General features: G+C 35.0%; 1 protein-coding gene across 1 annotated transcript in view; it reads left to right on the top strand.

Moving 5' to 3' along the window:
* Pkn2 (protein kinase N2) overlaps window positions 1–26,871 on the top strand; it is a 95,581-nt gene that overhangs the window by 12,339 nt on the left and 56,371 nt on the right. The window contains exon 2 of the mRNA XM_028788135.1: window positions 18,658–18,958. Coding sequence (XP_028643968.1) covers window positions 18,658–18,958 — 301 coding nt within the window. The remainder of the gene's footprint in view (window positions 1–18,657; window positions 18,959–26,871) is intronic.

The following is a 26,871-nucleotide window of genomic DNA, read 5'->3' on the forward strand; positions in this document are numbered from 1 at the left end:
GTGACTTTAGATTTTTGTTACATATTCTGTCAGAAGTACTTTGTCAAATTAGGAACACAGGTGAGCCTCTGAGTGGGTAATGGCTAAATGTGAAAGCTTAAGACATTACTGTGGACTGCTGAAGATTTTGTAGATGCTGAATATAAACGACTTTAAATTTGTGCAATAGTATACTTTTTTAATAATTCATGTGGAACTTTATAAACTTGATTTAAAAAAAAAACTTTTGTGCTCTGCAAAAGCACTTGATTCAAAAGCCAAATAGTGTCTAGATGTGCTGTGCTTTTCATCCCAGCTTCCTGGAGGCAGAGGCAGGCAGCCTGGTGAGTCTGTGGTCAACTTGGTCCATGTAGGGAGTAACATCAGAAAACCCACTGTGTATATTTGTACAAAAACACATATATTTATTCTATAGGTCTGTTTCAAAACAATTTACTGTTTATCTTTATACTTTAGTGACTTTTTTGTTGTCTAGGACACTAACATAGCCTAGGGCTGCAGGGTCAAAATTATTAATATAACTATTTTCCACCTGTACATCTTGTCTTCAAGGGAGATAACATGTAGAGCTGTCATCTCATGTTCTGAGTGTCTTGTGACCTTTCTGAGGCTGTTTGGCAGCTAACTTTTTATTTTTTATCAGTAGGATATAGCTAATGTGTAGCTATTAACTTTAAATTAGTGGAATCTAATACTCAATAGCCACATTTGGCCTGTGGCTGTTATATTGAATCACATCAACTTTATTTACAATATTTTATAGAAATTTTATAGAAACTGTTCTAGAAAAGAATTGATTCATGTCAATTTAGATGAGACAAAAAGTCCCTTATAGATTATATTTCTGCTTATACTTGAAGTAAATGTATTAATATTGCTTGAAAATAAGTATTTGGCTTAAAAATGCTTTCCTAAGCCAGGTGATGATACCACACACCTTTAATGCCAGTACTCAGGGAGAAGAGTTGGGCTGATCTTTGTGAGTCTAAGGCCAGCCTGGTCTACAGAGCTAGTCTCCAGACAGCCAGTGCCACACTGAAACCCTGTTAGAAAACAAGATAAAACAAAACACAACAAACAAACAAACAAATGCTTTCCTAGACTGTGTCCTTATGTTTTTATTTACAGTCCAGCTGAGAAGTGTCAATGTTAACAGTTGGTTTATTGTTTTGGTTTTTTGATTTCTCAAGATGAGGTTTCTCCGTGTAGCCCTAGGTGTCCTGGAACTCACTCTGTAGATAAGACCAGACTGGCCTTGAACTCAGAGATCTGCCTGCCTCTGCCTCCTGAGCACTGGGACTAAAAAGGCATGCAAAACCACCACCTAGCTGCATATTATATAAATGTTAATGTAATACTTTCAGATGAAAAGTAAGTTATAGATATATTTGAGGTTTAGTATATTAAGATATAATCTCATGGATTCTTTTGTTTGGAAAAATAGTATGGATAGTATAGAAAAATAGTATGAATCTAAAGTCATTTTGTAGCCATTTTCTTGGTTAAGGGAATAGGTGTTAGGTTCTTTGAGGAATTATAGGATTGATCTCAGGTATGGAAAACATCAGGTAATTAGTAATCATATGCTTAGTGCTTTTCCCACCTTGCTGTCTTAAAACAAGTTGTCTTAGAAATTGTGTATCTTGAGTATTTTTCCTGTCACAGAGATTGAAGTAAAGCATTTCTGGTGACATCCTCAAATGTCATCTTGAGGGAAGTAGAAGGACAGACATTTGTATCAGCAGGATTCTCTTCTTGGATTTGATTTCCAACAACCAGTACCAGTTTGTTGACTTGTAAAATTACTTTTAAAAGATACTGTTATTTTTTTTTAATTTGCTAGCTATATTTTTGTAATGCTTTTAAAAAGTCTTATTTCTGGGCTGGAGAGATGGCTCAGTGATTAAGAACACTTGTCCTTGCAGAGGACTGGGTTTGGTTCCCAGCACCGACATGGTGGTTCACAACTATCTGCAATTCCAGTTCCAAGGGATCCAAAGGCACCAGCCAGCAATGTGGTGTGCAGACATAGATGCAGGCAAAACACACACAAAATAAAATGAATAAATCTAAAAAAACCTCATAAACCAGAAGAATAAAATCCCTTATTTCGAAGGATGATAATGATTGTGTGTGTCTGATAACTATTTTGGGTTTTTTTTTTGAATAGTAAATATGAGGAAATTGAACCAATCCCAATTTTTGTAGCTCTGATGAGTTTTTTCATATTTTAACATAAGAGATTGGCTTTGGGCCCATATGAGCATATGCTGATATTATTTGAGTGATTTATTTGTTTGTTTTTATTAGAGATTGAACTCCAGCCTTACACATACTGGAAACAATCTAATAGTGAACTGTTTCACCATCCCTTCTGAGAACAATTTTAATAAGCAAAACATATGCTTTTAAGACTATTCTGCCCTCAGTATCCCACATTGAAAAACTACATAATAAAGGATTATCACTTTAAGAAAAATTTAAAGAGATGTAAAAATAGAAAATTAAGCTTTTATTTTCCTGTATCCTTACCTTGGTGGTGTCAGTGTGTGTGTGCCTGTGTGTCTGTCTGTGTCTGTGTGTACCTGTCTGTGATATATTTATAAGAATAAGCTCCTCTGCAGGGGATCTCTTTGGCTTAATTATAGTAGTTGAGCTAAGAAAGAATACCAATTTACAGTCCAGTTCTTTATCCAAGTAGAAGCTTTGGTTGGTTAGTTTCTTAGTTCTTAACTACAATTAAAATTAATGAGTTAATACCAATACTAGTATAGAGAGACTATAATTAGCTAATAGTAATGCTAGTGTGTAGTAGAGGAAACAGATGATTTTTTAAAATACAGTATATGTGGATATCTACAAAAATCCCTTCTATAGTGAAGAAAGATATATTTAAATGGAAACTGTCAGTCTTTGTAGATTTTCTTTTACATAGAAATAATTGAAACAGCAAGTGCTGAATTCATAAAAATATTTCTAAACCAGAATTTCGTAGTTGGCTCTTTGTTTTATCTGTTTGTGCTTGCAGCAGCTTTTTCTTTCTATATATGCAAGAGTACAGTTCACTTACCTGGTAATTTAGAATACATGCTGTCTACCTTTGCACTCAGATATGAACAATTGAAATGAAGTGTCATAAAATTAAAGTAGACCTACTATCATTTCAGTTTTCCCCAGAGAAACTGTTGCTATTATCCAGAGTTGCTTTGTTAGGACTTGTGCATTTGAGTGGCTCACTGCTTGCCCAGGCAATGCCAACGAAACACCAAATGAAAGTTTCTTATTCAGGACTTTTATTTAAATAAAAAAAACAATTAAGGGTTTACATTGTTAAAATACAAATCTAAATGGAGCAATAAAGCACACCACTTATGCCTCAGAAAACGGATCTAAATCAATCCTATTATTTAATAACTACTGTGTAAATGCCCATACAGTATAGAACTAAGTCAGAACCCACAGGCAATTCATCAGCTGAAGGTAAGTTTGATGGATGCTTTATGGAAATGACAGTGACTGAGGAACTGGCTAAGTGCATAGAAAATCAGTGAGTTGCAACCACTCTTGAGCTGTGGTCATTTGTTTCCATGTTACTGCTTTTCAAGACTCTTAAACAAGCAAGACGTGTTGGTGGAACTACATTTACCATTTATAGTGATTAGTTATTATCAGATCAAATACTTGTTAGGCAAAGACTCACCTGTAATTCCTGCATTTGGGAAGCTGAGGTAGGGTTGCTTTGAGCTTCAGGTCTGCCAGGGCACTGTAGTGAAACCCTGTCTCAAAGGAAAAAAAGAAATCCAAATACTTTATAGTACTTATCATTGCCAGGTATGCTATGTTAAGAGCTATGATCTGTTGAAGGAAGTGGACCTGGCCATTAACCATTAGAACTGCATTGCTCAGCAGTAATGCTTGTTGTGCTTGATAACCACTAAGCACACTTGTTAGCCACACCTGAATTAAGGCTTAGTGTGACTGAGGGAATGACTTTTTAAATTTAAATTAAATTACATAGACAGACATGTGATTAACACTATTGACCTAGACAATGGCACTCTAGATTCTAAGTTCTCTTGCTGAGACAATCATGAAAAGCTACTGGTTAAGATTTAAACAACAGGTTGGAGGAATGACTTAAGTGGTTAAGAGCACTTGCTGCTCTTGCAGAGGATATAAATGTGGTCCTTAGCATCACCATCAGGTGGCTCACACTCTGCAGCTCTCTCTAGTTCCCAAGGGTCTGTTGCTGTTTTCTGCCCTCGTGGACACTGCATGCACACACACATACTCATCAGTTTAGACCATTTAAGTTACATTACTGAGGAGCAGGAAGTCCAAGGAGGGTGGGATCATGAGAACCAACTACATGAAGGCAGGAAATGAAAAAAGGGGGTTGTATTTTTTTCTGTTTTTGAGGCAAAAACTAACAAGAAAGATATAAGGAATTTACTTTTTAAAGAAAGCTGTGCTTTATTTTCTGCTCTTGCTTACTCTCCTTGGTAGACCACCACCTGTCAGCAGTGCTCCTCTCTGAGATGGCAGCTTTCTGTTATTGATTTTTATAATGAAGCACAGAGAGGTGAAGTTGTTTGTTTGTTTTTACTGGCCCAATGTCCTTTATTAGATTGGAATCCTAAAGTCCCAAGGTAAGTTTATCTGGGCCTCCATAGGTGTCCAATGAGGTAAGGGTGGCTCCAGACTGGGGGGTGATGTCAGAGAATTCTAGCCCAGCACAGGGGCAGAGGACAACTCTAGATACCATATCTGGCAGGGGGTGGGTCACAAATCTAGCATCAGGTTTCAAGAATGTGTTTGCCCAGCTCAATCTGGAAATGATCTCAAAGTTATATCATAAGTTAGCCCAATTGGAATATAGAAATCATTCTGTGTGAACTTAAGATAATATTCTTTGTTCTGTTATTTTATATTTTAAATGATAATGGGAGTTTACATATTTTGAAGTATTTTCTTCCATCTCAGTGTGATTTGTAGAGTTCTGGAAAGCATGGAGTATTAATGTGTATAGGCCCATGATAATTTGAGAAAAATGTCAGTTTAGCTTGTTATCATTTTATAGTCAGCAACGTGAGACTTGGAGGGAGAGGTTCAACGAATTGTCCACTGGGTTTGTTTCATTTTTGCGTAACATTTGACATAATTTAAAAGAGGTGAGTATTTATTTGGCTAATTATTCTGGAAGTTCTAGGCTAGGATCTGCTAGATGACAATTTCAGGGAGCATGTAACAGAATAAACTAACTACTGACCTCATATTTAAGAAACTACAGAAGAAATGGAAGAAAACTAAGGTTCCCCAGTGCCTAGAGGGGCATGCTATCAGGTACCAAAAGACCTTTTGGCTAGGCACATCTGCCAGTAGCATCACCTGAGTGACCAGGCCTTTCACACTTTGACAGGCACTTAGCCAAACCATCACCATCGCCAAGAACACTAGCACTAGAATATTTTTTTTAATTTTTTTTTTAAATTTTATGTGCAGTGGTGTTTTGCCTGCATCTATGTTTGTATGAGGGTGCCAGATCCCCTGAAACTGGAGTCACAGAGAGTTGTGAGCTGCCACGTAGGTTCTACAAACTGTTGAGCCATCTGTCCAGCCCTAACGTCTTGATTTTTAGTAATATGGAGAAAATATTACTGTCTATAGTAAGTGACTGAAAGAATTGAAAAAGGTTTTCTTTTTAAAATGCTTTATTTATATATAATTGGTAAGCAGCAAACCATATATGTTTAAATATGTAGTTAGACTTTTTGACATACTTTCATGCTTGTGAAATTATCACTGTAATCAATATAATGAAAATGTCCTTTACTCTAAAGAAATGACTTTTGTGTAATCATTTGTAATCCTATGTTCCTGCCATTGTTTTCTTTCAGCTTGTGGCAATTTCTTTCTGCTTTCTGTCTCTATCCATTCTTTGTATTTTCTAGAGTTTTTCTGTGAAAGAAAAAAATCAATGTAATATGTGCTTTGCTAGGGACCTGGAATTCATGCAACTACTGATTTTAAAGAATATACCATGTTCTTGAATGTATTAAAAATTTACCTTTTTGTTGAGTAAGGTTATATTGTGTGGATTGTGCTGGAATTCATTTATCTTACTGTTAATAGGCAGTATAACTGTTGGTAGATTTGGGATATTAGTACAAGCTTTTTATGTGTAGTTTATTGATTTATTGTGATAAAATTAAAGTGATGCTGTTTTCAGTATTTATCTAAGGAAATATGTGTTTATCTAAAGCACTTAGCAGCAATATATTTCTTAACTCATTTATACCTATACTATAAATCTTCATTTTTGTGTTATGGTTATATGAATTTGGTTATAATATTTTTCCTGCTACAAATTATGGCATGGCCAACATCTTTTGTGTTTTACATATATTCTCCCTCTTTCCACCCCACCCCACACTCACTCACACATTGAACTCAGAACCTTTATGTCTGTCTGATAGGCAAGTGCGGTACTGCTGAGCCAACTTCTCAGTCCTATATGATTTCATTTTCGGTTTATTACATATCTGGATGAAATTGCAGGCTCTACAAAGCTAAATACTGTCAAGTTAATCTCATAATTACTGCTAAACTGCTTCCTATACTACAATTTCTTTTTCACAAGGTTATAAAGGTTTCCAATTATTTGGGTGAAAGGATGTACTGTTAATAGGATGTTGTATCTCCCTGATTATTACAGAGAATTGTTTTTTCATTCACTTTGTGCCTATTCTGGATTAATTTTGTATGAGTTACATGGTTATATTTTCCTAGCCAAAATATTAAGGGAAGGCAATGTTTAATCTTACATTTATGTCAGAGCAGTAGATAATGACAAAAGTAATCTGTATCATTTAAAGTGTAAATGTTCTGAAGGGGTCTATCATTGTTGTGTTTGAAGGAAAGCTTACTAATGTTCAGTAGCTTATTGGATGTAATATTTATTATTCTGCCCTCTCCCCAAGTGTATGTGTGTTTTCTTATGTGTGCTGGAGACGTATTCTTGCTAGGTAAACAGTCTGCCACAGAGCTACATTAGCCGTGGTTTTTGGTTCCTACCCCACACTAAAGGTCTATTTATTTATATTCTGTACATGCACAGTGGTGGCCTACTGGTTATTCTCTAATTCAGTTTGTGTTGAACCTGTTAAACCTGTACTTCTTGTATTAAATGAATAAGAATAAGGAAACTAGTTGTGGGTATTAGCAGGTTCTCTATAGGTTTTTCTTGTTCAGCTTCACCTACAATGGAATGTGTCACATTTGAAACTCTATTCTGTCTAATGATACAGTATATATTATAGCTCATGTGTGACTTTTCTTTTGAGTACTGCTTATGGAAAAGTTGATAGCTTAGTCTGAGTCTTTTTCTTTCTTTCTTGTTACTTTTAAGTATGTTAATTTTATGTTCTATTTCTTCATTTAAGCAATAACCACAAACATCTGCTGTATTCAAAGTATTATTCTGAGGCTTAATCATGTAATAATTAGCAACATATTTAATAGTAATCAGTATATTTTCTTTTCTCATGAAGATTAAAATATGACAGATAGTTATTGAGTAAATAATTAGGCAAGGATAGTGGGACTTGAAGGCAACCATGGATCACACTTTTAGGAGCTGTTTGAAATAAGGGTAGTGAAGGGGGGAAAAGTAAGCATGCAGCCCAAATTGCCACTAAAGAAAAGAACCATTGATTGCTGGTTTCAAACCATTGTAATGGAAGTTTTTTAGCAAAATGAGAATTGATATTGGGAATATACATACCATTTTAAAATGTCACTGAGAGTAAAAATGATACAGGTTTATATAAACATTTGACTGAGTGTAAACATTATGTTGAGACTTAAATTTATGATTTAGTAGACTATGTATTTTTTTTTCCTTAAGTGGTCCTAAAAAAGTTAATCTAGGTCTTAAATTGAACGACGACAAATCTTAGAAAACATTTTCTTGGTACATTACTCCTTTGGCTATAAGAATGTGTAAAGAGTTCTTGCAGAGGGAATGAAAAGTGGATAATGTAGTATCTGGCTAATGATTGGATATTGAAGCGCAAAGGAAAGAAAGTATTAAAAGCTGATTCTAAAGGATTGACAATGGATAACTGAGGATTTTGCCATCATTAACAGAAGTAAGGAGATTTGGAAAGACTGTTGAGATGTTTATTTTGAGGCATTCTGAGTTTAAAATCTATAAAACAGCTTATGTAGTGAGGAGTATATAGCAGCTAGAAATGAGAAACTGATTCTAGGAATCAGGAGGGTGTAATGTACTCTAGGAAGTCATTGGATAGTATTGAACCATGCTGTTAGATAAGTTAGCCAGAGTGTATAAATGTCAACTAATTAGGAACAGTTTGCCTGAAGATGAGCTAATGAAAGAAGGCTTCCTAGAAGTGGCCTGAGATTAAGGTCTCATAATTCTAACAATCCTAAAATGTTAGAAAGAAGATTTTTCTGGGGCTCTCTTCATATTGTCTTGTCCTCTTTGTTGTTGTTTTGTTGTTGGTTTTTGTTTTTTGTTTTTTTTGGGATTTTTTTTTTTTTTTGAGACAAGATCTGTCTTTTTAGCCACGGTCTGGTCTGGAACTCAAGTATGTAGACTAGGTTGGCCTTGAGTCCTCAGAGATCCATGCCTCTACCACCCAAGTGCTGAGATTAAAAGGTATATGTCGCCAGGCTCACCCTTACTCCATGTTTTATACAAAATTTATTAAGGGGGAAGTTCTTGTAGTACCACCCTGAATGAAGTCTGTGACATTCATACTTTTCACGTTATCATGTTCAAATTCTTAATCATTTGAAATTGATGTAGCTGAACTAGCACTATCTTAGAAAAGAAACAATTGAAGTATTTGAAAAATCCTACAATAAACCAATGACAGACTATGACTATAAGTTATCTTATTCAGAAAACCTTGTCTTAGTCAGTATTCTATTGCTGTGAAGAGACACTGTGACCAAGGCAACTTTTATAAAAGAAAGTATTTAATGGGAGGCTTGCCTACAGCTTCAGAGGTGTACTCTGTTATCATTGTGGTGAAGGTGTGAAGACATCTGTAACATTGAAGCAGTAGCTGAGAGCTACAGACATCCTGATCTACAGGCAGAATCTGGGCTTGGCTCTGGCTTCTGAAACCTCAGAGTTCACTTCCAGTGACACAACAAGGTCAAACTTCCTAATCCTTCTAATCCTATCAAAGAGTTCCACTCCCTGGTGACTAAGCACTCTATATATGATGCTATGGGGACCATTGTTATTCAAACTACCACACTTATTTTTTTAAAAAAAAAATGCTTAGATTTTCTGTATATGAGTGTTTTCTGTGCATGTATCTATGTACACTGTGTGTGTATGGTGCCTGCAGAGAATGGTAGGCATTAGATCACCTGGAATTGGAGTTACAGATGGCTATAAGCTATCATAGGATTCTGGGGACCAACTCCTGGGTCGTCTATAAGAGCAACAGTGTTCCTAGCTACAGAGCCAGCTCTCCAGCTGCCTCCTACTCTCTTCATCTACACTTAGGAGGAATAATGCTTCAGTTATGATTATGTAACTACTACTAATGTCAAAAACAAAGTAAGCTATATTCTAAAGTATCCAGAATGTAATAATATGTATGATTTTAAATGATTAAATCTAGGTATGTTATACATTACTAATGATATTAACATGAAACAAAATAATTTAAGCATTATACGTCAGAAATCTACTTAAGACTGTAGTTTCTGTTGACTATTTCTGATATATTTGCTATTTTTAAAGCTTGTTTTTTTTGTTTTTTATTTTAAAAATTTTAATTAGGAGATTAGTAGTGCCAAACACTTTACATCTTACTAGGCTATCTGTTCTTTTTCATTTCTCTGGCCAAAGAGCTGGGACTCTTTGTTCTTGCTGGGTTCTTTGTTTGTTTGTCTCTTTTATTTGTCTGTTTCTATTTAATTTTTTCTTCCTTTGGCTTTGAAGGGGAAATCTACAATCAGGAGAGTATGCAGAGAATTGACTCCTGTCTTCCTCATTAGAAGTCCCCATTTGGTCTTCTTATTCCCTTCCATCTCTCAGTGGCCTTTGAATTATGTGTTGTTTGGGTAGACTGACTAGATAGGTGCAAAGATAACGATTCCATCTTTTCAAGAACCAATGATAGAATAATTTTGGCTTTAATTTAGTTCAAGCAGGGACAGCTCTTCTCTCTCTCCTTTTGGATTAACTCTTAATCATTACTCAAGTCTTAAAAAAATATTACTTCTACAGAGAGTCTAATATCTTTCTTCAACATTTTAACCTTAAATTTGAGTGTGTTTTTGATGAAATCCTTCTCTCTGCCTTGGTCTTTTCCTTTATTGTATACACATGCTTTTTAGTTGTAACTTGTCTTTCCATTAGATAATACTTAAATATAAAGGTTATGGTTTTCTAAATAGACTTTTATTGGATTAAGTTGCAGAAAAATGGATAGCTGTGTAACTACTATGCTTTTACTGAGTTCAACAGTTTGTACTGCTATACATTAAAGGTGTGGGGGACAGCCAGAGCCAGATTTCTCACTAAGTAAGAATTTACGTATTAGCAAAGGGAGAAGATTAAAATAATTAATATTGCCATAGAAATAATCTACATAGTCATAGATTGTGGCTGTATATTACTGTGAACTTCTGCTTAGCTTACAATGTAGATTCTTTTCCCCATTCTATGTCAAGTGTCCAGAAATAACATCTATTACATATATTTTAGTCAGTATTTGTATTTTTATATTAAGTGTGTATCTTTTATTTTGGGGGAGGACTCTAGAGTTTGTATTTTCATGAAGATAGTATGTGGGAAGATGTTGAGAAAACTAATATGGCATTGCTTGTTAATTTTTCTGTTCTAGTAGTATTAACATCCCTTTTCTCAAATGAAATGATGATACTTCCATTGAGGCTCCACAAAGAGTAATTTAGTACAGCTAATGAGACTATTTAGAACCTGGATCAACCATAGCTTCACTCTCATAGGTTGTTGGTTTTTTTTTTTTTTTTGCATACAAACATCCTGTGATTCTGAAAGAACATTAGGTGTTTGTTCTGCTGGCCTGAGCTGAGTTCACTGATGCAGCTATAGTCAGCTGGTAGCAAGCTGGAATGTCCACTATGGGTTCAATGTCTGGCATCTCAATTATAATAGCTGGGACAACTGAGGTACTTTGTTCTTTTCTAAGTTGACTCTGTCCATGTGGCACCTCTCATTTTCCAGGGCTCCTTGCTCTTGCTAGCAGAAGAGCCTAGGTGTTATGTAACATTTAATAATCACAATTTTGATGATAAACAGCTTTGAGTTATCTTAAGGCCAACCATGAAATTTTCCTGAGTACCATATTGCTGTTGCTTCTACCACATAGCTTTAAAGAGTAAGTCAGAGCCTACCCCAGAGTAGAATGAAAGGAAGGAGGGTAATTTGGTGCCATTTGTATTAGTGTACTATCCCTTCATGATGGCTTTTCTGCATTTTTCTTAACACAGCTCTATCATTTTGTTGCCAAATTCTTCCCTGAATTTTCATTTAATCATAGTAAAAGCTCAAGACTTAAATTGGTCGATGAGGTCCTCCTGTGTATTTTCCTATAGTCAAATCAGTATATATGATACTAAAGAAGAGAAACCATACATTTTTTGTGTGGAAGGATGTAAATTAGTACATTTGCTATGCCAGTCAATATGAATATTGAAAGTAGAATAGCCATATGATGCAGGTGTGCCTCTGAGTACATACAGCTGAAGGACCGTAGGTTGACATACAACAGAGAATTTGGACACCGTCTCTATTGCAGCACTCTTCACAATAGCCAATTTATGCATGGACAAAAAAATTGCAGAATATATACATGGTAGAGTTTTACTCAAGCTGCAAAGAAGAATTAAGTTATGTTATTTGCAGGAAAGTGGATAGAAGAGATTCTCATGTTAAGTGAAATAAGGCACACTCAGACAAATCTTTCTCTCATAATACTGAAACTAGATAAAAGAAGCACATATGCACACATACATACCCAATGTATAAGACGTAAAAATTGAGGAGGAACTATTTAGAAGAGGAAGGGGATAGAGGCCAAAGGTAGACAGTGTAGGAGTTGTGTACCAGATGAATTAGGATATCTAGAACTCAGCCTTTCTATGCTCTGTCATTCATGATGAATTGGCTTTTGTCCTATTTGTACTTCATTGTCATAAATGGTTGTTACATTTTTAGGTTTTGGGTCTGTATTCCAGGCAAAAGAAAAGAAGCTATGAACTCCATCCCCAATAAGAGGTTGGTTCTCTTTCACAAGAATTATCTCTCTGGCTGTTTGTAGGTGCAAGAAAGATTAGTGAAGAATCTGTACACTTGGGTGCATCTAACCAAAATGAGTATTGTCTTAGTAAAGATAATGGAGGTAGGTGTTTGGAAGGAACCCAGTACACAGCACTGTCTGCTCTGTTCAGTGCTGTGTGCCAGGACAGGCATGGCGGCTGTGAAAGCATATTTATTAGTCCTGGGCATAGCCATTGTAAACCTGAGAAGCAGTATGTTAAGGTAGTGGTGGTATAATATTGAAGACACTGAAGCTTTAGTGTGATTAGAATATTAGAATTTATCCATGACCATTCTGATTCTGAATGCATCACTCTTTTCGTTGTGTTACATACTAGCTTGGGCTTCTGTTAAATACTCATGTAGCCTGTATTTGTGGGAAGGTTTTTGAAGCTGGTTTTCATGTGTTTCTTCTTAAATAAGTTGAACACTTCAAAAAAGAGTGTCAGTTTTATCTTTATATTTTCACTACTGAGTACTGTTTTTAATAAGTAGTTAAAAGCTAAAATATAGGAAAACCAAACCCTATTTTCTATATGAGCAAACTGGAAAGAGGGAAGGTTGTGGGATACCATGTTTGTTTGATAGCTCCTAATGGGATCGTGCTTCTGAAGTATATAAAAGGATGGGCTAGGGTGAAAGAAGAGAGAAGTCTTGTGCTTGCCAGTGTCCCTGACTCAAAGCTGTAATGCAAGTCAGTTAGGTTAAGGCTTAGTTCAAATATAGTAAATGAGTATTCCAAAGAGCCAGTCCTTAAACAAGGTACAGAAGAAAAGACCACTGAAGTCAAGACCAGTGTGCTGAACCCACTCAAGGGGTTAAGACCACCAAATGGTCTTTTTTTAAATTCTTGGACGGTATGTGTATGTAAGTCATGGCACTCAGTGTTTTCATGGGTAGTCTAACATTTCTTGGCATCTGTCATCAGACTGTTATGTGTTTCTGAAGTTCAGAAAATGTAACAGCCTTTTCACTTCTCTGGGAACTTTGCCAGTGAGGAGTCAGCATCCTTTCCTGTCTCCTCTAAATGAAGTACTTGGTCACAACAGACAGTATTGTCTTCATTTTGTTTTTCAAATCTGGTCCTGTTCCTTTTTTCAATGTTTTCTTAACTATATTGTAAATTTGTTGAAGTATAGTAAATTGAAGCTGTCAATTTATGTTTTAGACTAAAACCAGACTTTTTTGTTTCATAAAGTATATATTTGGTAAATATTGCTTTAAAAAAAAAAACAAGCCAACACATTTTTTTCACTTGAAATACCTGGCTGGCATATGATACGGCCTACTTAAGGAAGAATGTATAGTTTCATCTCTTACAGAAGAAATGTGTTGAATATAAAAAGCTTAAATAGCAAATACTTGGTATTACCACTATAAACTTAAATTTGTTAGAATTGAAATAAAGTGAATACAGCTTTTGGTTTCTTCTAAATAATGTTCTTATTAGGCAGGCTAAAAGAATAGAAAAAAATTATTTCCAAAAGCTAGAGAGAATATGTAAAATTTGGATGAGCAGACTAAAAATACCTGTTAATATTTGATCCAGAAATAATTGTGATTATTTTAATCTTTTTCTCTTATGTCAAACATAACATTTGAAATAAAGCTGTATACTTTCCAATATACCAAGTTAGATGTACTGTTGTGAGTAGGTTAATGAAAGCCATAAATAAGCGAAATTTTTTTATTCTGTAAGCTTTTGTGATGACACTTAAGTAGCATCCTGATTGTTTTTTACTGATGAAGGTAAATTGTTTTATAGTTGTGGTGTTTTTAGCTAACAATAATTACTATTTATTTTCTTCTGTTATATTTCTATAATTAGAATTACTACATCAAAAGAAAGTATAAGTTTCTATTTATGTTAATAACTTTCTATTAAGGCTATTAGTCTTAGAGCTGTGTATAGTCAGCAGTATAATTTTTTTTTAAATCTTTGTCAAGTGGACAAAAAGATGGTGTAATCATCTTTGTCAAATGGGCAAAAAAGGTGTAGTCTTTTGTCAAAGCAACAGTATTCTTTTATGAAAATAATTCAGATACACTTTTTTATTTCTGTGAGGAATTTATTTTCCTCAGTTATTTGTCTAGTGTGCTATACTAATCATCCATTTCTAGTCTGTGACTTAACCTATTCACTTAAGTTTTTAAATTCATTTTGCTTCCTTTGAATATCCTTGTAACTTTTGCTTTGTCCATTATTCATTTTGTTGTTTTTATTGTTCTACCAGTTGAAACTTCCTTACTTAAAACTACATCATTTCAGCTTCAATATTAGTCAGTGGGATTGATAATGAAAACCTTATTAAAACAATTTTGGTCAATCATTTGGTAATGTTGGACTTAGATTTAGTTGTTTTGTTTTAAAACCACTTGAGTCTTTGCAAACCAAAATAAAATTAGAATGTATGTCAGCAGCAGCAAGGTTTTAGATGGTTTTGACAAGAACGAAGTGGCTAAGCATGCAGTTTCAGTGATGAAAGGTGGGAAGTGTGGGCCTTCAGTATGTGTACTCAGTGATGATAGATGATCTGCACAGCTGATACTTTAGATGAATCTTTAAAATTAGCTCATGGGCTCGATTTTTTTTCTCTTCCTCTCATTCTTTCAGAGCATATTAATGAATATAAAAGCGTCTGTGCAATTAGGAGTTGTATCCAACTTAGTTTTTGTTACTGTTTTACAGTGTGGTGGTAGGAATCAAATCGAGGAGCTAGGACATTCTAGACAACTCCCTGCCACTTTGTTTCTCCAGATTAGGTCTCACCATGTACTTCAGGCAGGCCTTGGGCCTTGAACTGGTGGCAGGCCAGTTTTAGTTTTTCTGTCTTTGCCTCCCAGGTCCTGGGATAATAGGCATATGCTACTTACAACACTGCACTCTGTGTAGAAAGATGAAACAAGTTTCAACTTTGGGAGGCAGCATGACATTTTATAAGGTTAAAAATAGTTCTGAACTAGTGGATAAAAGCATGAAGCTAGTAATTAAGGTAGGTAGTCAGTCAGCTCTCCCTGAACAGAAAATACTAAGGCAGAAGTTATACTAAGGATTTCCTACTGGTTATGTACTATTTTTTGGTAGCTAATTTAGTTTATGCAGATTAAGAGTATTATTTCATTGCCTATTAATGGTGCCTGGTATTATAATTGATTTTGGGTTTTGGGAATAGTATCACACTTTAGCTGATTAAATACTTTTTTTGTTATTGTTAATACAAGAAAAAAATTGTTTTAAATACCCTTTCAGTTTATTCTGACTACAGTGTTTTAAAGGGGTAGTAATAACTGGGGTGGGGGCAGAAGTAGGGAGATCTCTATGAGGTCAGGCTGTCTACAAAAAGAGTCACGTGCCAACCAGGGCTAGGAGGAGTGGGGGAGGGTTGTTTTAGGGGTGGGGTCTGGTGTCTGGGACATTTGTTTATCCTAAGTTGACTACATTATGTACACTGCTTGTTCTTGTCCTATAGATAATTGACTCTTGTCATAGAAAAAATGGGAGTAAAATTACGGTTAGTAAAAAGTCAGCTCTATGGATAGAAGAGAGAACCAAACTGTGATCAGTCACAGTTCATACCTGACTTTCCAATGCTGGAATTTTAGGTTGCCTCTGAACTTTGGGAGTATACTTTTATCAGAAAGACAGAAGCATGCATTCCTTAGGGGAAGGAAGGGAGGAGGGAGGGAATATGCATGTGCTTGTGTGTGTGTGTGTGTGTGTGTACAAATTATTTTGTGTGAATAATCTTTTTTCTTTATTTTTTTAAAAAAGTTTTATCTGCCAAATATAAGCCTGCCCTCAAACCCCTCATAGTCTTTGGAGTGATCAGATAAAAAAAGGGATAATTACTTAGTACAACATACAGGAGAGCATTTAACTCCTAGGGGAGAACATTGGCAGGAAAGTCTTTCCCAGGAAGGTTGTCATGAACTTTGAAACAAAAGTTACCCAGGCCAAGAAGGAACTTGGAAGAAATCGTTGGAGGCAGAGAGGTAGTATATTCCCAGAGGTACAGCATGCGTGGTGATGGAGCCAAGAAGAATGGTCTCTTAAACTAGTTTCCCATAACTTGTTAATATTGGAGTTTGGAGAATAATTTGAAAAGAAATAAGAGTTGAAGTAATAATAATAAGCTGGGGCCTTCAAAGAATCAACATCAAATATGTGACATGTTTTTATCTTTATTTTAAGAGCCTTTAAAGCTGTTATATTTTTGTTTCAATTTATATTGTTACTGTATACCATGACTAAGTTGTTAAAATACAAATATTAAGTTAATTGGACCTTACAATTTGCTAAACAGAACTATTGGGCTTTTTGTTTGTTTGTTTGTTATTTTTGCCAGCAAAGAATGAGAAAAAAAATTACTGAAATGATAAGGATACCATGAACCAAGAAATTTTAAGGGACTGTGGCTTATTGCATAATATTAATCCAAGAACATGTTAAAGTAATTTCTGCAATATTATCTGGTGAGCTTAAAAGAATTGAAATAAAAGTACCTAGTGGAGTTGGATTAATTTCAAGTCTTTTTGTCTAAAGTATTTTTTTTTTGCCTCAGTCTACTTACATAAGACTGTACAGGAGAAATTTCTTATTCATTGGCAGTTCTCATATGGCTGGTGCTTTCAATACCCACACTAAGGTGAATTAAGAGCTAAAATGATGAGACTCACATTGGATGATAAATGTTGAAGGAACTGAAGATGTGACAAAGTGGTAGCATGCTTGCCTAGCATGTGAAACACCTTGAGTTTTATTACCGGCATTCACTGTGTGAGTGAGTGAATGAGTGAATGAATGAATACTGAAAAACTTCAACAGTATTTTAGACCAGGAATATGATCATCCTAAATACTCTTAGATAAAAATAAGAAACTTAAAGCCAATATGCATATTTCAGGAATTAGCTTAGGTGAGAAGAGAGAGCCAATCTGCTATCTATAGAGTATAGAATAGATATGCATATGAAGGTTTTCTGTTTTGTTTTTTGTTTGTTTGTTTTTTATGGTGTGTTTTGTTTTGTCAGGATGTCAAGGAGAACTTAGCTTTAAGAATGTTAGGAACAAATTACTAGAAAGTCAGCTCCTTGATCTTTTATATAAGATGCTGCCATTAGCTCATCTTTCCCCCAACTTGCTACGTATTTCTATTAGAGGTTAAAAAGTGGATGTAAAATATAATACACCAAAAATATAGGTAGGATGTACTTATATGTACATGTAATGCATATTTTCAGAGATATGTAAACATGCTGCACAGTGAAATATCTTCTTTTCTATCTCATCCACAAACCTAGCTCTTCTCAAAGGGAATACTATATTGATTGCCTTCAGAATTTAAAAATATTCAAAGCAATGCTGTTAAACTAAGACCCATTATCATTAGTCTAGTTAGATGAAAAAAAAAGTAGCCAGACTATAACTGGCTGATTTACATGTAGTTTGAGTTTACTCAACTGATGTTCCATTTTAAGAAGAGTAATTATATGGGCTCTATCTTAGCTTTTAAGACACACTCTAAAGGTATTTTCTGTTAATAATGTTTTTGTATTGACAACTAAACTTCTAAGATAGTTAGCCATGAAAAAAAAATTCCATATTATTGTCTTTCAAGCCTAAAACATACTGTAATATGATTAAAAAGTGGCCAGAAAGGTACCTACTTTGTTTTACTAGTTTATTTTTATGTGATTTTTGTAGAGGAGAATTTGGTATATATAGAATTTAGTATATAATGAGTCAAAATTATACTTGAAGTTTCTCTTAGAATGTCTTGAATTACCAAATATTTCTGAAAGGCCACTAACACTTATTTTGATTTTGTAGATAAATAAATCAACTTCTTTGTTTGTTTGTTTGTTTGTTTGTTTTTTTCGAGACCACCGCCGGCACATAAATCAACTTCTTAAAGATTAAATAACTTGCCCAGAGTTTATAATTTGTGAGTGACAATTTAACCATCTTTACACAGCCCTGTGATGCCTTTGTATGGAGATGTGTTATAGTTCATGTACATTGCTAGATTTTTAATGATATAGTCTTGCTGTATCCCAAACTGGCCCCAAACCTTGCAATCCTTCTGTCTCAGCTTCCCTTTGGCATTAAAGATATGAAGCATCATGCCTAGCTCACTTTAAATGTATTTGTCATATAACATTACTTAGTAAGTAGATAGAATATTTGAACTTATGGTTCCATATGGTTTTAACACAGGAAAAAACACTTATCCTTAATGTTGCCCACTTGCTTTTCTAGACTCTTATTATTGTATATTTGTTTATTTATTTATTTACTTATTTTAGGGAGATTCCCGGACTCTTCCATTTTCTGAGAATGTGAGTGCTGTTCAGAAATTAGACTTTTCAGATACAATGGTGCAACAGAAATTGGACGACATCAAGGATCGAATAAAGAGAGAAATAAGGAAAGAACTGAAAATCAAAGAAGGAGCTGAAAACCTGAGGAAAGTTACAACAGATAAGAAAAATTTGGCTTATGTAGACAACATTTTGAAAAAGTCAAATAAAAAATTAGAAGAGTTACATCACAAGCTACAAGAATTGAATGCACACATCGTTGTATCGGATCCAGAGGACTCTGCAGGTATTGTACTGTTTTCTATTTCTGTGATACATTAGTAAGACATTCATCCTTCCAGAGAATTCTGTTTTATGCTGGTAGATTTTAGCTGTTGTAAAAGAACAGAGACTGTTTTCTGTTGTGGTCTTGTTTCTCTACTGCTCAGGCTAGTGAGTTTATGGCTCTGAACACTGGAGCATTTGCTTAGAGGTAAGTAACTGTTGTATTTATCCTTAACGAGTAGGACAGGACTTGCAGTTATTTTCTAGTATTCTTTTGTACTGAGTCAACCACATGCTCTTAACCTTATGATCAGTAGCAAAGTGGACCAAGTGATTCAGAAATGAGACATTCATTCCATGGGGCCAACCAGATGGCTTAGAGAGGAAGGATGCTTGCTCGTTCCTCAGCCTGACCTTTTCATTCCCAGTGCCCGTATAATGGAAGGACTGATTTTATCACCTTGCTGCTATGTGTACTATGAACCTGAATTAAGCACCTGAGTTCTCAGGCACATTGCTTAAGAAGAACAAAAGTCAAAACAAAGTCCCAAACATTACCTGTTACTTTTCTGTAAATATAAATGATAAGAGGGAAATGTAACTCATGGTTCCAAAATGACCTTTTTTTTTTTTTTTTTAAGTTGTGGGGAGATGAGGGGTCATTGAGACACAATTTCTCTGTGTAACCCTGGCTGTCCTAGAACTCACTCTGTATCCAAGCAGCTATCAAAATCACAGTCTGTGTCTCCAGATTGCTGAGATTAAAGGTGTGTGCCACTCCCCAGCTCCATTTAAAAAACAAAAAAACAAAAAAACAAAAAAACCAACATCTTTTTGACATTTTTTCAGTAGTACAAGAAGTGAAGATGGGAAAACTGCCTTCCTTCAGACTAAAGGCAGACTAAAGCTAAAGACAGCATTGCTTTTTTATTGTGTAGCTTTTCAAGAAAAGTAAATTAAGCGCTATTATTATTTCATTTGCAGAAAGAAAATAAAGGAAAAAATCCCTTATAAAAAGTAAAGCCCTAGTATCGGATTTTAGACAAACATGTCATTAGCTAGTAAGATATAATAGATGTAAAATTAACAGTCTAATAAGTGTCAGAAAATACAGTATTTAGTGTTCTTCATTTACTTTATTGCTATCTACATGTAGGACTCAGAACTCTTATCTGGAGGTTCTGTATATAGATTTCAACCATATATAAGAACCTAAGCTTTAAAATCACATAAATAATAGGAAACCAGTCTTTGTTTCACAACTAAACAGTTCCAAAGGTGGGAATGAATTTGTTCAAAATAGTCAAACTAGTTATCCAACACTTTCTATTTCTCCTCTTCAGCTAGTAGTCTCTTACCCATAAATTTCGTAATTATATTATAAATGGAAACATGTATTATGAAAATTCCGTTTTTAGTAGCAGTATTTTATAAACTAAGATAGTCTGTTGTATTTGGATCTCAGCCAAGTCCTACATGTCTTGCCTATTGCGTCTTTAGAATTCCAAAATAAGAAACTGCTAGAGCTTTAAACTCTATTTAGAGAAAGCATTTTTTTCTTCATAGAATGCTGAGAACTGCCTTGTGATCCATTAAAATATGAATGTTTTAGTAACACAAAATGTGGCCCATTTGGTGTCTCTAGTCCCCTGTAAAAAATTAATTTTAGTGGAATAAAAACCCCATATGATAAATGTGTGACTGATATTCATGTATGTCGAAATACACAATTTTATGTTTTTTAACAAATATATATATAATGTATCTAGGGATATGTCTTATGTCTACTAAGAAGGCTCCATCACTTCAGTGATTCCATTCCTTACCGTCCCAGTCAGTTCCCACTCAGTCCTCAGCCCTAGAAGCCACTAGTATACTTTATTTAGCATTAAATAGTTTAGAGTATTGACCATTTCTTTAGATATCTATCTATCTATCTATCTATCTATCTATCTATCTATCTATCTATCTATCTATCTATCTAAAAAACTTCCTTTAAGCCCTACTGTCAAATTCATGGGCTCCCTCAGAACCTTAGTTGATAACATTGTAAAACCTTCCCTGATGGTTTGTTCTTTTCCTCTCTTTGCTACTTTGTTCATTTATTGTTGTATTGTAATTTGTTTCCATCCACATGTATCCCTCACTAAATTGTGTACTCCTTGAAGGCTCACACATTTCCTTGTGTTCTACAGGGTTACTATAGAAACTGGGACATAGCAGCACATAATTGTGACTATTATAAATGTTTAAAACCCAGCAAATCAAAATTGTACCTTCAGTTTTGTAATTATTATGAAAGCATATTTTGTAATTTGACTTTAAACATTAAATAAGGTAGAGGATAAGCCTAAAATTAAGTTTTAGGATAAAACCAAAACCATTTTCTACTGATAATGTTTTGTTTGTTTGTTTGGTTGATTGGTTGGCTTTTTTAATGATAGTGTTTAATATTTACTTTCTAGATAATTAGAAACCAAATGTATAAAATGTCAGTTTGTGCTTTGATTACTTAATACTTTAGAGTGTTGGAACAAAACTTAGTAATTTTGTTAAAATCCACATTTAGTGTGTGTGTCTGTGTGTGTTCATTGAGCACAGGCGCACACACATGCCATGGTACATACATGGAGGCTGGAAGAGACAGCTTTGTGTGTCTATCCGTGTCTTTTACCTTGCTTTGTATTTATTGCTGTGTATGCATACCCAGCTAGCTGGCCAGCAAATTTCTGAGGTTTCTCCTGTGTATGCCTCCTATCTCCCTATAGAAAGGAACACTAGGATTACAGATGTTTGCTCTACCATGTCTGACTTTTATGTGGTTCTGAGGATCTGAACTCTAGTTACCAGATCTGCACACTGAGCTTTCTCCTCAGCCTAGTTCTTAAGTCATTGGTTACACATGCCATGGCACATATACGGAGGCCAGAAGAGACAGCTTTGTGTGCCAATCCTTGCCTTTTACCTTGCTTAGTACAGGATCTTTTTTTGTTTACAGCTGTGTACAGTAAACAGTTTTACCTGTTTGTAAAGTAAGGATTTTTATCAGGTGGACTTCTTAATTATATAATGCTGAAATGTTGTTTATTATCAAGGCCTGTACATTTGGGGCTGGTATTTTTAATTTGCTGTTCCAAGTCACATGAAATTAATATTTGCTATTCATGCCCAGAACTCTCTTATTAATCTTCCATTTGTTTTTCAGATACTTTAAAATACAGGGGAAAAAAAACTATTTCAGTAGTTGCATAAAAGCAAATGACAACATTCAACCTCTTTCATGATAAAAATTCAGTAAATTAGAAGTAGTAAGAATTGTACTCAGCACAACCAACCAAACAAAAAACCCAATAAAACAAATGCTAAATATAAGCAGTTCTTAGAAAAAATGGAAATTGAAGTGTTTAATAGCTAATCATGGAGAACTGTAACTGAAAAACATGGAGAGATATTTCCTCCCACCCCTTAGATGGGTTATTTATTTAGAAGTTGAAGGATACATGTTGGCAGAGATGTGGAGAAGAGGAAATCTGTATGTTCTTAGTGCTTTTGCAACTTAGTAGAACTAATATGGGAGATACAGTAAAGGTTTCTCATAAACAAAAGATAGAAAAAGCTGCCCCATTCCGTCTGTACCACTACAAACACAAGCAAAACAGTTGCCATATGACTCAGTAGTCTTACTTCTTCCTCTTTGTTCAAAGGAATTAAAAATCACCACATGAAAGAGATGGTGCACATGCCCCCCTGATCCTTGCAGTAGTTGTTACCATAGCTGTGCTGCACGAACAGTGGAAGTGTCTACCAATTAACAAATGGATTCAAAATAGGGTTTTTAGTCCTATTTTATTTAGAGGTCTTTCCTTCTCAGCACAAGGCTTTAAACTCAATCCTCAGTACCACCACTTCCTCACATGGTTTTATATATGTGGGGAATACCATTAAGCCATTAAATGGCTAGAAACGGTCACTTGAAACATAGATTAACTTAGTGGGCATTATCATAAGTACATCCAGCCATAAAGAGGAGGAGACAAGTACTATATCAGATTATTTGCATAGTAATTTTAAAACATCAACTCAGAAATAGAGCACAAGGAGCTGTTTAATTCGCCTAGTTTGTTCATTCCTGGTGTAGACATGAAAGATTACACTAAACATAATAATTATTTACCAATTAAAAGTAAAATAACACTTTTTAAAAAGAGAATTCTCCTTTTACAAAGAGAATAATCTCACAAAATGATATTATTTTTAGCACACATAGAAATTAGGACTGTATGGCTAGTTGAGACTAAATGTACCTTACGTGAAAGATCATGAATCTCTATAAGACGGAGCTGCAGTTGAGAATTAGCACCCAATTCAGAAGCAGCTACTTGGCCTTAATTCCAGCACTTGGGAAGCCTAGGCCCTGTCTCAAAAAAACAACAAAACCAACAAACACAGCATGGTTTAAGTTCCCTGTTTCCATCTGTTAAAAAATTATTAATTATTGTGTTGGATGGGGGAGTCCGGGGTACACAAGCTACAAGTTCTAGGGATTGATCTCTGATTAAGCTTAACAGCAATTGCCTTTATCCACTGAGCTATCTTCTTCACCCTCATTTTTCCTCTGAAGACATTTTTCTATCTTCTCATACCCTCAAAATACAGTAATTATAGTTATTAATCTAGTGATTATTTTCTTTAATATCTTTGTTTGTTTTTTGTAAGCAAGTAACAAAATTGAGGTTTGGATTTGTTTTTTCCAGGAGAAAGTTAATCTTAGCTTTTTTTTTTTTTTTGATGACTAAAGTATAATTTATTAAACCATTCTTGGATCAATAGGTGTATAAATTTAATTTTGCTGCTATTATAAATGTGGCATGAAAATTAAAACTGAATTTTATATGTAGTATAGTATAAAGGATGAATCTATGAAATGGTTTGTTATATAATTGCTTAGTATTCGTATTCTCTAATGAATTCCTCACTATTGAACAAACTTTGAATTGTCAGCTCATTAAGGGTGATTGACCAGTAGCAAATCACTTATTTCCATCCCTGGATTTGTTTCCTGTTCACCATAAGCATACAACTAAATGGTGTATAGATTCTTAATATTTGAATTCTTGTTAAAAATTATTTGTATCTTTTTATTTAATGTATATGAGTGCTTTGTCACATGCTTATGTGCGCCATGTGCATGCCTTGTGCCCAAGGAAGACAGAAAAGGGGATCGAGTATTGGTGAACCTCCATTTGAGTCCTGGGAACTGAATCTGGCTCTTCTGCAAGAAGCAGTGAATGCTTTTAACTGTTGAGTCATCTCTCCAGGTCCATTACTTGAATTTTGTGATGTACTTTCAAAAAAATTACTAATACGGTAAATGCTTGTTTGGAGGTGGTTGCTTTGTTTGTTTGCTTAGGTATTTTTGTTTGTTTTCTATTGTTTTGTTTTTCTGTACCATCCTGGTAATTAACATATTGTGGACGTGTACCATAACCTAGACTTACTGAGAAGGAAGTCTCAAAAGAGAATTTCTGAGGTCAGTTGGTCTGTGGGCATGTCTGTGAGGGGTTGGTTTTAGTGTCTTACTTGGTGTGGTAAGAAAAAGGAAAGTTGGGTGCTCTGTGGCACCAATCCTTGGGCAGAGGAAAAGAATGTCTTTATTGCCACCCGAAACTTCACTATTGCTAAGGCTTGTAGTTGCTCTTCTCCCTAAGTCCATATTCAATGGCAACTATTTATGAATAGTTTTACTTTTAAGAATGTCATAAAAATAGAAGCAAAGTATGTAGTCTTTAGAAACTAAAGTTAGCCTATTGCCTTTGAGATTCATCCAAGATGTATGTAAGTATCAATTGCAAAATTCTTCTGAGTAGTCAGTTGTATAGATGTATCACAGTTTATCTACTCACCAAGCATATTGGATTTACTGTTTTGTTTTAGGTAGTAGTGAGCTAAATTGCTATAAATGCTCATGAATGGAATTTTGTATGAATAAAAGTTTTTACTTCGCTTTAATAAAGGCCTAGGACTAAGATTGCAAAGATAGGTGCTATAGTGTCTTTATATGTAAATTGCCGAAGTATCTTTCGGAGGGGCCATATTATGTTTCCTTCCACCAGTAAGGCATGGGAATTCTGTAGTGCCACATGTTCTCCAGCACTTGGTATTGCAGGTCTGTTCTTAGCCAGTCTGATGTGTGTAATGTTGACAGTGTACCTTATTGTACTTATAGACTTGAAGCAGGATAAAGAAAAGTTTACAGAGAATTTCAAAAGCAGCTGCGTATGCCTTAGGGACAGAGGATATACAGAAGAAAGTCTCCTTTCCTAGGAGGTGCTGTGCACCATTTTCAGACAATAAAATTCAGCACAGCAATTCTGAACAGATATTGTTGCTACCAGTGTTGTTTCACCTTAATCAAAAGTTGTCACACCCAACAGTCTTACCCTTGTCCATTGCTTGTAATCCATTAAAAAACCTAACCTGAGTTGACATTGGTTTATTAAATATTTAAGCAAAATTTCTTCAGTTGATAGCATTTGATAAAGGTTACCTTGAATATACAGAAAAAGAAAGCTCCATTATATTTTGAGTAGGTTTCAGGTGACTATAAAAGATAAGTCTCCCTGTAGGTAGGCAAGTGGGACTGTAGGTAACATGACATGAGTCTGGAGCACTTCTGTTTGTAAGCCATCCGCTTATGAACACCAAATGGAAACCAAAACGATGGTCACTGAATACATAGTGCTTAGTGCCTTGTAGACTCGCAGATAGAAGCTTAAGAAAAGGGATACGTGGTGACATGTGTCTATATAATATTACTTTTATTAATTTAGATTTGGCTAGGTTTGCTTCAACTGTCTTTCCTGCCAACTGTTTTAAATGAAGTAACTAGCTTTGTCCCATTAAGCAGACACTCTGGCTGTAACAAATGCACCTTGATGGATTTTGAGCATAGAGTCAACTAGCTGTAAATGAAGACCAAAAGTAATCTATGATCTGAGTAGTCATCCAGCTAGATCATTATATTGCTGTATGGTTACACACCACTTGGATGACCTTCAGACCTTGTTTTTATTTTTTGTTTAAAAGAAAAAGAAGCTAGGCAGTATGTTCCTCCCTGGACTATTTTGTGAGCAAGATGTTTTGATAGAGTATAGATCAAACAAGAGGCACCTACACTCACATGATCAGAATGTAAAACCTCTCTAGGTGTAAGTAAAATCTTAAGAAAAGTTTCCTAACACAAGGAAGAAAAGATTCAATGTCAACCACATTTCTAATCTCAACAACATCAAGGTGATCTGGAAAGATGCCTGAGAGCACTTATTGCTTTTGCAAAGGGTCTGAGTTCAGTTCCTAGCAACCACATAGCAATTCATAGCCACTTGTAACTTCTATTCCAGGAGGTCCAACCCCCACTTCTGGCCTCTATAGATAAGGCACTGCATGCTTGTGGTAGACTTACATACATGCACAGAAAACACATTCCACGTGAAATAAAAATAAATATTCTTAAGAGGACAGTTAGAGAAACATTTGATCTAACAATAATGCTTATTTCCATGCTCTAAACCTCTAATATATATTTTTGAAGCATTTATTCAGTTGTGATTTTATCAAAAATACTAAAAGTTTCAGAAGCCAGTGAGCAACATGGCTTGGTGGAATAAAGGCTTTCCACCTCACCTAATGAGCTGCCTATCCCCAGGACACCTATGTTGGAAGTCCTCTATTGTCTACATCCACACCGTGATACCTGTGCACGTGGTACACATGCATTACAAATGTGATTTAAAAAGAAAAGGCACCAGAAACAGCATATCTGATGTACTACAGATTTGTGGTGAAGGGTGATAACAAATCAGTATTTGTTCTGACCTTTTGGACTTTCATATCTAGGGATCTTTTAACCATGTTGTATTTTCTGGTAACTTCCAA

Source organism: Grammomys surdaster, unplaced genomic scaffold, assembly GCF_004785775.1.
Source record: "Grammomys surdaster isolate TR1022 unplaced genomic scaffold, NIH_TR_1.0 125702, whole genome shotgun sequence".
Classification (NCBI taxonomy): Eukaryota; Metazoa; Chordata; class Mammalia; order Rodentia; family Muridae; genus Grammomys; species Grammomys surdaster.